This window comes from Polistes dominula, unplaced genomic scaffold, assembly GCF_049000335.1.
Source record: "Polistes dominula isolate Pdom_NZ unplaced genomic scaffold, Pdom_raw_medaka contig_24, whole genome shotgun sequence".
Lineage (NCBI taxonomy): Eukaryota > Metazoa > Arthropoda > Insecta > Hymenoptera > Vespidae > Polistes > Polistes dominula.
In genome coordinates, this window is record NW_028301150.1 from 7,789,823 (window position 1) to 7,803,767 (window position 13,945).

At 27.1% G+C, this 13,945-nt stretch overlaps 2 protein-coding genes across 8 annotated transcripts; both read left to right on the forward strand.

The window, feature by feature from the left end:
• Positions 1-7: 7 nt before the first annotated feature.
• Positions 8-2,832, forward strand: LOC107071935 (uncharacterized). 4 transcript variants are annotated; one of them, XM_089177789.1, is made up of 7 exons: positions 8-145; positions 1,469-1,596; positions 1,704-1,904; positions 2,029-2,164; positions 2,278-2,435; positions 2,583-2,695; positions 2,770-2,832. In XM_089177789.1, exons 3-7 carry the CDS (start codon positions 1,759-1,761, stop codon positions 2,811-2,813), a joined length of 597 nt encoding a protein of 198 aa, XP_089033915.1. In that variant the 5' UTR covers positions 8-145; positions 1,469-1,596; positions 1,704-1,758; the 3' UTR covers positions 2,814-2,832. The 4 variants fall into 4 exon arrangements, with proteins under 4 accessions (XP_089033915.1, XP_089033912.1, XP_089033914.1 ...); XM_089177786.1 differs by having other exon boundaries at positions 2,583-2,832; XM_089177787.1 differs by lacking the exon at positions 8-145 and having other exon boundaries at positions 971-1,596; positions 2,583-2,832.
• Positions 2,833-3,348: 516 nt separating this feature from the next.
• LOC107071934 (sodium-dependent neutral amino acid transporter B(0)AT3) lies at positions 3,349-13,922 on the forward strand. Of its 4 annotated transcripts, none has more exons than XM_015331394.2 (15): positions 3,369-3,506; positions 3,701-3,857; positions 5,608-5,913; positions 6,045-6,240; positions 6,549-6,664; positions 6,775-6,882; positions 6,951-7,034; positions 7,143-7,304; positions 7,512-7,622; positions 7,698-7,899; positions 7,962-8,164; positions 8,829-9,030; positions 9,137-9,296; positions 9,369-9,632; positions 9,937-13,922. In XM_015331394.2, exons 3-15 carry the CDS (start codon positions 5,728-5,730, stop codon positions 10,130-10,132), a joined length of 2,190 nt encoding a protein of 729 aa, XP_015186880.1. In that variant the 5' UTR covers positions 3,369-3,506; positions 3,701-3,857; positions 5,608-5,727; the 3' UTR covers positions 10,133-13,922. The 4 variants fall into 4 exon arrangements, with proteins under 4 accessions (XP_015186881.1, XP_015186880.1, XP_089033911.1 ...); XM_089177785.1 differs by having other exon boundaries at positions 3,376-3,506; positions 3,660-3,857; XM_015331395.2 differs by lacking the exon at positions 3,701-3,857 and having other exon boundaries at positions 3,349-3,506.
• The last annotated feature ends 23 nt before the right edge of the window (positions 13,923-13,945 follow it).

Here is a 13,945-nt window from a genome sequence, read left to right on the forward strand (position 1 = left end):
CTTTGATGCTATTAGTCCGTGCAATTTCTTCTTTTTTTCGACGATTGTTTTACTTTGATATATATAGAGACAACATTTCTATTTTATTTTTCATTTATATATATATATATATATATTTTTTTTTTTAATGAAAATATAAAATTCGGTAAGTGAAGATCCCAATTATAATTAATTTTCTCAATGATCTCTCTTTGAATGATCCTTTATTGATATATATGAAGAAGTAAAAATAATTCATTTTTGATACCAATCGTTGTAAAATGGTGATGTATCTAATAGAATTTACGTTCGCATATATCTATGCACGTTAAAGATCAATAGTGCTTTCAAAGAGGAATCGTGCGCATCGTTCTTCTGAATTTATCCTTGTTATGTTGGTTTCGTGAATCAAAAATTACTAATTGAAATTACAAACGTGAAAATAGAATAAAATAAAAATTAACTCCTCCACTATAGTTATGAAATAGCACGAGATTATTTTTTTCAAATATTTAGATGAAATGTTGATAGTTTAAACGAATTTAAAGGAATTGAACTTTTCATGTAAATTGCTTAATTAAATACTATGTATCTCAACTACAATTATTTTGGATAATGTTAGTTATTTAGTATCATATCAGTTGTGTTATCAATTTTTACCGCATTTAAAAATGCTTACATGTAAAAGTTTATCTATAGAGATTTTGAATATACTTTTTTATTTTCTACTATTTTTTCATTTATAATTTAATGATATTGATTATTGGAATTTATTGTTGTTAGATTATTTTGATAAATAATTATGTAGAATAAAAGAACTTGTCTTCACGTTATTTTAATAAAATGTATATTTTATTATCTTAACATATATATGCACGGGAATATATATGATCGTTTAAATACCGTTACGTATTAAAATTTTGTCCTTGTCGAAAATGAATGTGAAATGTGTAGTTATTTTGTTTGTTTCGAATGAAAGAAATCGCATTAAATCATATTATTTAGCTTACCTAATTGAACATTTAAAATTGTCTCGATAATTTCGATATTACAATTTTTTATGAAAAATTTGGAATAATCGGAGTATGTCTATTATCGACATAAAGATTTATCCGTGATTAATAATATTCATGTTAAATTCGTTAGATTGCGATTACTCAATATGTTCCAACAATTGGAAATGATGTAATCTGTGAATTTTCGTACGTTAGCTGGCTCGTTAAAAACGTCTTAATTATTACGACTTAGAACTAGTATGCACTATACACTTTAATGATACATTGTTCGAAGATGATGCGCTTTCTGTATTTAATACTAAATATAATTGCATATAATGAAATCATTCATTTAATCCTTACGATAATTATATCTTTCAAAAAGAATCAAACAAAAAATCATCATATTTAATATAGATAAATAAAGAAATTCTTTTTTAAGAATACAATTGCACATATACCGTTTCGTCTGTAGTTTCTTGTCTCATTCGCAGATGGTATAGTCAGTGATTACTCAACTAACAATCGATATATGTATGCAGTGTATAATTTTGTTCATTTAACATTAAAAAAAAAAATAAAATTTCATATCGAATAAATCAAAGTTTTTTATAAATAAAATGTAAGTTGCGTAAGATGTTCTATTTTTATTTGTACAAAATATGAATATAAATGATAAAAGTAAATTTCCCACAAGCATCCTATACAAGAAATCAATTTGAACTACAGGCTCCATCAGTATTGAGCGGTTAGTGAAGTAGTCGACTTAACCTATAAAAACATTATGGCGAAAGAATTGCATATGAGTCTAATAAATTACTTTTTGCATCTGAAAGAATTAGACGAAAAATGGCTGGAATTATTCAAAACTGCGGAACGACCGTTGCAAGCTTTAAAAAATCAATGCGAACAATTACGCCTTGTTTCGAGGTAAATTTTCATCATTTATTCTTTCACATTATCAGATTTAGGAAAATATTTGACGATAATTCTCAAGTAAAAATTCACATGGAGTTAATTGAATAATATCTTTAAAGATGTCGCTTTTTTACAGCAAAGATGTCGATAATGAAGGAATTTGTATGATCGATTACGCGCGAGAGAAACTTATTTATAAAATTTTCATGGGTATAGAAAATGAGATTTCACTTTTATTAGATTTATTGAAGTCTTTTAAAAATACTTTTCAGGTAGTCATTTCAAAAATTTGGTAAACATTCTTTAAAATAGATTAATTTATCGACGAACAATCGAATGTTGCGAATTATTTGATAAATATGCAATATATTTCGTATTATTTCAGGATTTAAAAAATCGATTAAACAATTTGGAAAAATTTCGGAGTAATGTTTCGTTAAGTGATGAAGATATGAAAGATATCGTAAATGGAACACCTAATCGGCCAAAATTAAATTTACTTTTAGAATGGGCTATCGATGGTTTTCAATATTATCACGAATTGTATCCTTTAAAATAATATTATTAAAATGATTTTATTTTCAGAGTTATAGTTTAGAGTAATTTATATCATATAAACAATACTTCATAAGTAATGATTTTTATTTTATACTAATCATCTTATTATAATTTCTTATCTACGAAGTATAGATTTCAACGTGTTGAGAATAGTATAAAAAATATGGATTATAGAATTGAAGAATCAGTTAATATATTTGCCAATTCCTTTGTAGAAAATCGATATAAACGAAATAAATTCAATAGTAAGATTTTCTATATAATTTCATCTAATAATCTAACGTATTATATTATAAGACTTATCTATGGATTGTTTCAGGGATACTAGCATTTACTCAATTCTTAATTATAGAAAAGGTTTAATAAAATCTTTTAAACAGTTTGTACTTTTTTATTATATTCATTTTTCATTCCTATTTATATATATCCTATAAAGATTTTAGGAGATAATCGAAATTACCAAAAATGGCGCCATGAATTTGGTAAATGTTCAAATTATTTCCCAAATTCGTCTTTAAGATCGATTGTCCTAACGAACTATAATTTTCAAATAAAATTTATGTTAAAGTATAAATTAGATTTTTAACACATTTGTTACTGGTGTTATTGATTTTAATTTTAACTAAAAATAATGAATAGATTTTATGTGTCTATATTATAGTACTTAAAATATTTAATATACCAATGTACTCAAATATACGTCATAATGACTTTAACGACTTAAAAAAGACAAGCCGTTTTGTGATCTTTTAAAGTATTAAATTCAGTTTCTATGTTTTCGAGTTGCAGAATATCATCATTTTTTAGAACTGTGACAATAAGACTAAAAAAGGGTGTTGAGCTTTCTAATGATCAACCAATCAGCTTACGGTTACGAAATACACATATTTTAGATCGGAGTGTTTTGCGAAAGCGTCGGGGCGCCGGCGCCTGCTATTGATTCCGGTTTATATCGTGATTTCAAAAGTTACCATCGTGGTAGAGGGTGCCACAGTAGCCAACTCTTCCTCGTACTCAAAGGAGACCCTCGCGCTTTTCTTCGTTTCACCCTTACAGGTCAGTGGTGAACTTGCGACGATAGTTTTCGTCGGAATACCAATTCATTTTTTTTTTATATTAATCATTTGTGTTTGCAACATGAGAGTATGTTATTATATCAAATATTTTAATTAATATTTTAATCGTTATAATGGAAACACTATTTTATAGAGGCATTCGCGAACAAATATATAATTTTTTTAAATGGGTAGCATTGTAGATATTACAAATGATAAAAATTCATTGAATACCGAAACTATATGGTCATTTTTGAGAAATTTGCTTATTGTCTCCAATGTAAATGACGTCAGTGGTGTACTGATAAAAGCTTGTATCACCTGTAAAGGATTGGCGCCTCGGAAATTATAGGTATACTATCGATAATTTATTGTTTCTAAAACATATCACATAAATACCTGTTCGTGATAAGAATAATAATTGTACAACCTAGTTTTCCTACTAGATAAATAATTATTTGCAATCTTTCAAATTTTAAGTAAAAAATTTGCCTTTTTCTCAGACGATTTTCTACATATGGTGCGAAATATCTACATATGTTATTTATAAGAAGATAATAATTTTTATAAATGTTTCTATTAATTAAACGTTTTTCTTCTAATCTTTCTTTCTAATCTTCTGATTAATTTTTATGATTTTTTGTGATATTTTATATATACATATACACCTATCCCTCGATTTACACGGAAGATCAATTCCTCAAAATACCGTGTTAATTGAAATCGGTTTTTTTTTATATATAAATCGTGTACATCGAAAATACACTAAAATATGCATTATTTTTTAAATTAAAAATTTGATCTTTGAATCATTAATGTCTTTTTTCTATTTTCAACTTCAATATCTCTTATGTATGAAGCTGTGCTTATGTTCGTACAAGTTCCAGCTGCTACACTTTTCCTAACAAAGTATTAATTATTTCTTACAGTTTTTATTGTGGCTTCATTAATAAAATATAATTTAGTAACTTTTATTACTTTTTTCGTTATGTTTACGTAGACTTAAAATTTGAATTTTGGTTTCTAAATATATTACTTTTCTTTTCACTTGTTTTTTTTTTGTAATTTCTCTCGATGTGATATAGTCTATAAAATTTCAAATTAATTATAGAAATGCTACAAAAACTATAATTGTTTATCACTAACTGATAAATATACACAATTAAAAAATTCAGTAAGAAAAAGCATATCGATATATATCTTTCTTCTGCTAAAGATCTACTGAGAGATTTATTGTGCAAATTTATATGAATAGTTTTCGTGTGTATACAAAAAAGAGAAATTTCTTTTTTTAGAATTAATGCCAATATTATTAATTAAATGGATTTAAGAATAGACTGTGAAAATATGTGTACAATAAAAATGTTTATTTTTAACAATGTTATTTTTTAAATTCGTTATTTTAAAAATAGTATGAATAAGGTATCGTGTAAATAGAGTTATAGGTTTATATACATATGTAAAAATTTTATAATTTAATAGAGCTACAATTTAATCGTAAAATATTATTTCGATTTTTTTCTAGTGAACAATGTAATAATTTTTCTTTGAGACTATTATATAAAAGAATCTGTCAATAATTTTTTTGTGAGTAAGATATATAAGTATATAATATGTAACATATGAATATATAAGGATCTATATGATTCATGTATTTTCTTTGCTTGGTTATAATACATATACATATATATTTAACCATGTGGGATATATGTTATTAATCTTTCGTGTTTGTCGCATGACACTTCGTTCTATAATGTATATGTTACGAATAAAATTAATGACGTAATTTCGCATTTTATATCATTTTTAATATTCAAATTAATGTAGAGTCGCATATAATTATCTGCTAAACATATCCAAATTGCCGACGATCAAAGGGAAAGTTTATGAGAAAGATATCCAATTTTATTAGTACATTAATAAAAAGCTTGTGTAATTTGTAAAAATTTAATTAAAATTTCCGCGTAAAAAACCTTAGCGATGTGATCGTAAACTTTCAATGTATAGTTGTACAGTCTAAGAAATAATAAAGAATAATAGAGTAAAACTTTTATATAGTTTTCAATGGATCGAGATATATAAATTAAATTTTTTCATGGTAGGATGGAGTCCGTAGGTACGTGTGGAATATTAGTTCGATCCTCGTAATATAATAACGATCAAAGGATAACTGGACCTGGCAAAAAAAAATAAAAAAGACTGAAAAGAAAAAACGAAATAAAATGGCAAACACGGCACATCTAGTTCGTCGTCAAAGTTCTCGGGATTTAAAACCACAAAAGAATGTCGATAAACTGGAAATGAAAGAGATGAGAGGTAGATTAGTTGTGGACAATCGTAAAAATATTACCAGTGTCAATTACGGAGCTACGAACGCAGCCTTTGATGATTCCAGTCCAAATAAAAAAGTATATTGTACTTTTATTATATTCTTCTTTTAAAAACCTTTTTATTGTATTTAATTAATTTTGTAGTGTATATGTTTTGCTTTTTTTAAGGTCACTTTATTTATGTTCATTAATTCCTATATTTATTGCAGAGTAAGCCGGTGAACGAAGGTGGGGGTAGTAAATTAGGCAGTAACGAGGGTAAAGGAATTTTTCGACCAGAAGCTGGCGAGGATGAACGTGAAAATTGGGATAGCAAGCTCACGTTTCTTTTGGCTACTGTCGGTTATGCCGTTGGTCTCGGAAATGTATGGAGATTTCCTTATTTGGCACAAAAAAATGGCGGTGGTACGTTTACTAAATTATACATAATTTTATATTATTATTATTAAACTATATTAGTTCAAACGGAAGATGTAAATATTATATATAGGCGTAAGTTTATAACTATATCATTTACATCTATCTCTTTTATTTCGGAGAATATCTTATACAACGAGGACAAGTGTTTCAATTAACGATGATGTAGGTAATATCGAGAGGCATAGATATATATTTTGTATGAATATTTATTACAAAAAATTGAACTGTAGTTAATGGTATATTAAATGTTCGATGATTATAATATGTACATTAATCGGTCTATTTTATTACAGGAGCATTTCTGATACCCTACTTCGTTATGCTAGCTATCGAGGGTATTCCAATATTTTACCTTGAATTGGCTATTGGCCAAAGATTAAGAAAAGGAGCCATCGGTGTTTGGAATCAGGTGATTTTAAAACATAATATTGAAATATTTACACGGTCAGTCAACAGGTGTCAAAACAAATTCGACTTATATGGTAATAATTTATATGTAATTCTGTTGTTGTTATATAGGTTTCACCATATATGGCTGGCATCGGAGTTAGTAGTGCTGTCGTTTCTTTTAATGTAGCCCTTTATTACAATACTATTATCGCTTGGTGCCTCTTTTATTTTGTCCAGGTGAGCCATGAAGTTATTTAGCATTTTGCGTGGACTTTTAAATCAATACAAGATCGTCTTTTTTTAAGAGTTTTCAATCTCAACTACCTTGGGCCGAATGTCCGAATAAATATTTTCAAAATGGATCTTATGCGCCGGAGCCAGAGTGCTTGGTAAGTATCATTTGTCTTTATCGGAGAAATCACAGGTTTCGTAGAAATCTGTGGATGTTATTTTTATAAGAATGTGAAAAATAGATTTTAATTTATGTCAATCTATAGCAAAGTAGCCCAACTCAATATTTTTGGTATCGGACGACTCTGATGATATCTAAAGATATTAATACACCGGAAGTATTTAATTGGAAGATTGCATTGGCTCTAATTATCGCTTGGATATTGGTTTACATGTGTATGATCAAGGGAATTGCATCTTCAGGCAAGGTATTTGATTTTAATTTTATAATTTGAGGGCGATAATGGCCACAGGCGCATTTGGGGGGAGGGCTCTTTTTTTGTTACTAAAAAAAAGAAGGAAAGCCAATATTTTTTCTGGAAAGGGGGCGATAGGATAAAAAAGTTTAAGAATTACTGATTTATATAAATTATAAGATAAAATTGTATTATTTCTATATTTATTACTTTTAACAGGTCGTTTACGTTACCGCTACCTTTCCATATATCGTATTAATTATCTTCTTCTTTCGAGGAGTCACTTTACCGGGAATGTCAGATGGATTACGGCATCTCTTTACACCGAAGGTACATTTAACGATTATTTGAATAATATCGACAATTTTCAAGATAATAAATTGAAATTTGATCTGCCATTGCCAGTGGTGGACTCTTACAGACCCAGTAGTATGGTTGGAAGCTGGTACTCAAATATTCTTTTCTCTTGGCTTGGCATTTGGAGGTTTAATAGCCTTTTCCTCCTACAATCCAGTTAACAATAATTGTTATCGCGATGCGATAATGGTCAGCTTTACAAATTGCTTTACCTCTATGTTTGCTGGGATAGTTGTTTTCTCCATTATAGGTAAACATTCAAGAAAACATGATGAATAATCAATAGATATTTTAAAACTATTATAATAACAGGATTTAAGGCCACTATGGTTTACGAAGAATGTTTGGCAGAACGAAATTTGATGTTAATAAATATTTTCGGTGCCGACGACAAAATACCTGATTTTATTCCTGATGCAAATACTTTACTTAATATCACGTCTGGCAATGGTTCTTTGGACAATTTAGTAATGCCAAAATTACCCGTATGCGATTTAGAAAAAGAATTAGATAATGTGAGTATTATATTTATCTAATTCATATTTTTTATTTATTGTGTATGCATCTACAGATTAGGGCAATAATTCTGTCCACCTTGAATATCTACTTGTTAACAATCGAATTAAAAATTTTCAGAGTGCAAAAGTTATACTAATGCGAGGTGGTGGGGGGTGGGGATCTAATAGTTGAAAGAATTTTTTCTCACGGTCATTTTTTTACGAGATTTCAAATGGTTTTTAAATGGATTTTAGTGGATTTTAAATGAAACTATATATATTTTTGTGATATTTTTATAGAGTGTGAAAAAACGATTAAAAATTATCTGCATGACCATATTTTTTAGATCATTTATTCTAGAGATATTTACATTTTAATATTACTCTATTCACCTTGAATATCTCTGTTATTTGTAATAATATGAAAAAATATATGATATAGAATTTGCATAGCATAGAGGGGGCTAAAATAATAGGTTATCTCATTTAAAAAAATGATAATGACTTTGAAATCTTCTTTACACCTCTATCTACGTAAAAGAAATAGGCATCATAATATATCCCCCCTCTATTTCATACAAGTTCTGTACTAAATATTTTTTTATATTATTACAAATAACAGAGATTTTCAAAGTGAACTGAGTTATTATCGCATCCTGTATATGTTATATTTATTTCACAGTCTGCATCAGGTACTGGTTTAGCATTCATCATTTTCACTGAGGCGATTAATCAATTTCCTGGTGCTCAATTTTGGTCTATCTTATTTTTTTTGATGTTATTTACGTTGGGTATCGATTCCCAGTTTGGTACTCTCGAAGGCGTTGTCACAAGCATTGTTGACATGAAGCTTTTTCCCAATTTACGGAAAGAAATTTTAACAGGTTTGTTATATGATTAAAAATAAAATAAAATAAAATAAGAGGGAAGATATTATTTTTTATTGAATACTATTATTAAGTAATTAAATCTTTTCATTTTTTGTATTAGGTGGAATTTGTTTGGTATGTTGTGTCATTTCAATGGCTTTCGCTCATGGTGCTGGCAGTTACGTCTTTGTGCTTTTTGACAATTTCAGTGGAAATTTTCCATTATTGATTATCGCATTTTTCGAATGTATTGGAGTATCTTATGTATATGGATTGAAGAGGTATATTAATCAGCTATTTTTTATTCAGTTGTTTGTTATAATAATGATAATAGTAAAGATGATTCGTCATAGGTTTGCCGATGATATAGAATTAATGACGGGTAATCGTCCAGGACTTTATTGGTTGATTTGTTGGAAATATCTTAGTCCTTTGGCGATGTTAAGTATTTTGATTGCTTCATTCATTGAAATTATTGTGGAAGGAAGCGGATATCCTGCATGGGTTTCAAACTTGGGTACAACGGAGAGACACGAATGGCCAGTATGGGCTCTCATCCTTATTGGTATTCTTATTCTTGCATCTGTTCTTTGGATACCTGTAGTTGCCATTTGCAGGTACTGTTTAATATCTATGATATAAGGTATCCCAAAAGTCGTTTTATCGAAAGAAAAAATATAACACAAATAATTATTAATAAAATTTATAAATAAAAATCTTTCGTTGTTCTTTTTAAGATATTAATCTTCAGTTACAATGTTGTTAACAAAGTATAAAATGCTATTCCAAATATCAGTAAAAAAATAATTTATAATTTTTTAGTACATTTAAACGACTTTTAGAACGCCTCGTAAATCTCATTATCAGTTAATTATTTTATAAAACTTTATTGATTATTATTTTATTTTATTTGTATGTTAGATATTTTGGTATTTTCATCATTGATGACAATGAAAAAGCCTGGTTCCCTGCAGCAGATCTAAAAGAATTTCACGGAATCGTACCCCATGAAGTTACTGCCGCTGAAACACTATTGTTCTGCATAAGAAGTGATGGTACAGAAGGATTATGTTGTCCGACAGGTGGTCCTAGCGATGATGACGAGGATCTCACCTAGGAAAGGTCTTACTTATTTATTTCATATTAAATACGTGTTTGATTGCTTTTTAACTCGAGAAACAGTTGCTTCTGCTAACAAAAATAATTAATGTTATTAATATTTTTGTTTAATCGATTTCATTACGATTTCAAAGTATTTTTTAATTACTATCATTACTAATTATATTTAATTGTCAAATTTATCGAGTCAATTAATCTGAAAATAATAGGAGGTATTGCATTTCGTGAGTAATAATACTATACGAATGCTTTTATGAAATTTTATTATTATTGTTTCTCATAATTTTAAACAACATTATTAAAGTCCTCAAGTGTGTCAATATTAGTCAAGAGAGAAAAAAAGGAAACCCGTTCAAAGTTTTGGAAATTTACAAAAATTAGATATTAGGTAAGGAAACATACATTACTAATATTATTAGTAGCAAAAAATGGGTATGAATCGTTATTTTGCTTTATCCGTTAAACAAATATGTTTAATAATAAATGAATATTATATAATGGATTAATAATAACGGATAAATGAAAGGAAATTCGAATTTCATGAGAGAATATTATCGCGACTTTATTTTTCGTACGTCGAATGTATTGCTATTATGCTTAGCATTGTCTTCGACGTGTAAATTTCTATTTACATATTATGAAAGGAACGTATTATATCGAAATGCGATGCAATTTACAAGTTTTTAAAATATCTTACTATCTTTTTCTCGTGCGTATTATTATTATTTATACCAGATAATATTTGTCAATGATATACGATTTTATATTCTAAATTATTGATAAAAAATTATTATTGTAATATTTTTGTGTATTCTATCTATAAAAAAAATTGAAAAATATAAATTGAAAGCTTTTAAATACTACTATTGCTTTACATTAAAGTAAACGTATTAAAATTAAAAAGCATCGTATTCCGAAAACGGATATTTGAGATTGATCGTAAATACAAATGCTAGTGGAAAGATCATAAACATATTAGCATGTAATAATGGTATGTCGTTTATAGAGAACCTGTTATATATTTAGATATATTCACAAAAGTTATTCCGGAAATTTGTGGTATATTGACAATAAATATCAGCAATTGCAATTAATGTGAGATTTAAGATTAGAGTAGGAGCCGTCCATTTAATAAGTTAGTAAGAGACGTCTCCCAACTTTTCATTCTTCATTTTGATGTTTTCCTAAAACTTTAAACAATGCTACTTATAATTTTAGCCGATTCTTTATTCTGCCTATCCTGACTATTTCTAATAAATTTTTATACAAGGTTCTATCGATAATATTTAACGTTATATTAAAACAAATCTGATTTTAATAGATATATAAAAGAAGTTTTATGATAGAAAATTACGTTCTTTTATTATAGTAAATATTTGTTTTACTTGAAGAAGCGGAAATCAAAAGGTACAAATTACTGTCGTTTACTTTTCAAACGATGGCTAGAAATATCTACGTTCTTTAATGATCAAGGTATGTGTTTCATCTGTTTAATTTACAATATGACTCAAACGATAAGACAAAGTTTCATTAATAATATGTCTGGATGGCAGGAAGAATTGATCGGCAGAATTGGTAGCTTTATCACATTGAAAGTATGTCAATAGTGATAGAAATGAAAATGGAAACAACTGGCATATCGTAATGGCACATTTACTATGTGTCCAATGTACCTATAATCAAATTTATTCATGATTTTAATGTAATTCGTCAGTCGTAATTCTAAGACTTAAAGACAATACAAAATGATATAATGCCTCGATGAGGGATTTATGATGACAATAACAAAATTTAATCGTAATTATTGATGGAGATGTGACGACAATGTATTAACGTATCATGATATTTACGTCAAAATAATTTAGAGGGTAGTTTCGTTAGATATGTTGTAATATTATTTTTAATACAATATTAGAAATGTTGAAATATGAAGACTGTTCCGATTGAGATTATATTTAGAAAAAATTAAAAGAAACAAATATAGGAATTGTTTTTTTTCTTAATCAAAATAACTTATTGAGATAATTTACTTTAGAATGTTTTTATTTATTACAAATAGAAGAGAAAGCTACAGAAGAAACCTAGTAAAGTAATTAGTTAACAAATACACGTACAATATTTTCCAGACAATAGAAGAAAATGAGTAGAGATTGTAATCACTCGACATAGGCTCATAACTAATAATTAATTTAGGTTAATTATATTTATTTTGTTCTTCGTAGAATGTTTTTTCACATAGCTCATATTTACTTTATTAATACTAAGGTGCTAAACTATAATATAAGGACGATTAAATTAAAAATCGATAACGACAATTCTATGTATACACATACAGTAACGTTTACTTGTTAAGAAATCTATAAGAAGCTGTCGATTGCTTTGACAATAATTCCGTTGCCTTGAATGGTATAGCGATTTACAAATACTTATGCTGGGTTTATTCTTGTTAATATAATGTATATAATTATTGATATTGTCTATAAGAATTTTATCGACGATAAGGTATCTGTATACTGACACACGAATGCGTTTAACAAAAAAAGAATTAATTCCCTGAGATTCGAATCATGACAAACCTATATATTTATATTGGATTATTTCGTAATAATTCGTTAAAAGATTTATTCGATAAATTCATTAGATTTGAGGAAATAATAGCAATGATATATTTATATTAAACGTACAAATATTATAGACAATAATATTTTAGATCTCATATCGTTTGAATTTCTCATATCAGTAATAGTAGGAAATAAAAGTTATGGAGAAATCGGCATTAATAAATAAAAATGAATACGTATCATGAAATCATATCATGTTTTACGAATGAAAAATATAAACAAGAATTTGATTAAATTTACTTAAATTAAATTTAATTTAATTTAATTGAGGTAATTAATTTAATAAATTACAATATATTAATTTTTTTTTAAATATATATATATATATATATATATATATATATATATATATATATATGTATATATATACAGTGACTCAAACAATTGATCAAATGTTCTCACAGTTTTTAAATTGTTACATAGCTTTCGTAATTCACATAGTACAGAAATAATTTAAATATGTTACACATTATACATAACTTTTGTTATTTATATAGTACAGAAATAATAATTTAAATATGTTGCATATTTTAAGCAAAATTAAAGAAAATTAACAAATTCGGGATTTGATTAATTTTTTGTGTCTGGGAAAAACAAAATTTTAGTACTTTGTATACCCTCTTTTAGCTTTTAATACGGCTTTTATGCGTCTTGGCATGCTATATACTAAATTTTTGTATTCTTCAGGCTTAATTTTTTTCAAAGCGACTTTTACTTTTGACCACAATTCAATAATACAGCTCGAATTATGATCGAAATTGACAACTGCTCTTTTCAGTAAACCTCATAGGTGTTCTAGTGGGTTCAGATCGGGAGACAATGGGGGAAGTTTAATATATATATATGCTTTCAATTATTGATTTACAACTATATTTTGAAAAAAGCAACATATTTCAATAATGTATCCGCGCGTGTATCTATAAAATTTCAATTAAACGTGAAATTAAGCATAATATAAAGTGACTCTAATTAGTTTATTATGCTACGAAGCATTTATATCATAATAATTAATATCGTGTAATTGAAGTTTTATTATTGATATATTATACGAGATACGATTAAGATGTAGTTTGTGCAATAATTAATAGAATATAAAAGCGAATAGTAGTTATTGTTATGATTATATCATATAAATATAATAAATAAATAAAATAATATATACCTATATACACTGATGTATGTATGTATGT

What these genes read in the sequence shown, in the direction of transcription:
- LOC107071934 (XM_015331395.2), top strand. Translation starts at nt 5,728, where the DNA reads ATGGCAAACACGGCACATCTAGTTCGTCGTCAAAGTTCTCGGGATTTA. An exon ending in CGCCGGAGCCAGAGTGCTTG is followed by an intron (nt 7,035 to 7,142) that starts GTAAGTATCATT and finishes GTCAATCTATAG; the next exon opens with CAAAGTAGCCCAACTCAATA. An exon ending in GGCATCTCTTTACACCGAAG is followed by an intron (nt 7,623 to 7,697) that starts GTACATTTAACG and finishes TGCCATTGCCAG; the next exon opens with TGGTGGACTCTTACAGACCC.
- LOC107071935 (XM_089177786.1), top strand. Translation starts at nt 1,759, where the DNA reads ATGGCGAAAGAATTGCATATGAGTCTAATAAATTACTTTTTGCATCTG. An exon ending in CTTTTAAAAATACTTTTCAG is followed by an intron (nt 2,165 to 2,277) that starts GTAGTCATTTCA and finishes GTATTATTTCAG; the next exon opens with GATTTAAAAAATCGATTAAA. An exon ending in TTTCAATATTATCACGAATT is followed by an intron (nt 2,436 to 2,582) that starts GTATCCTTTAAA and finishes TACGAAGTATAG; the next exon opens with ATTTCAACGTGTTGAGAATA.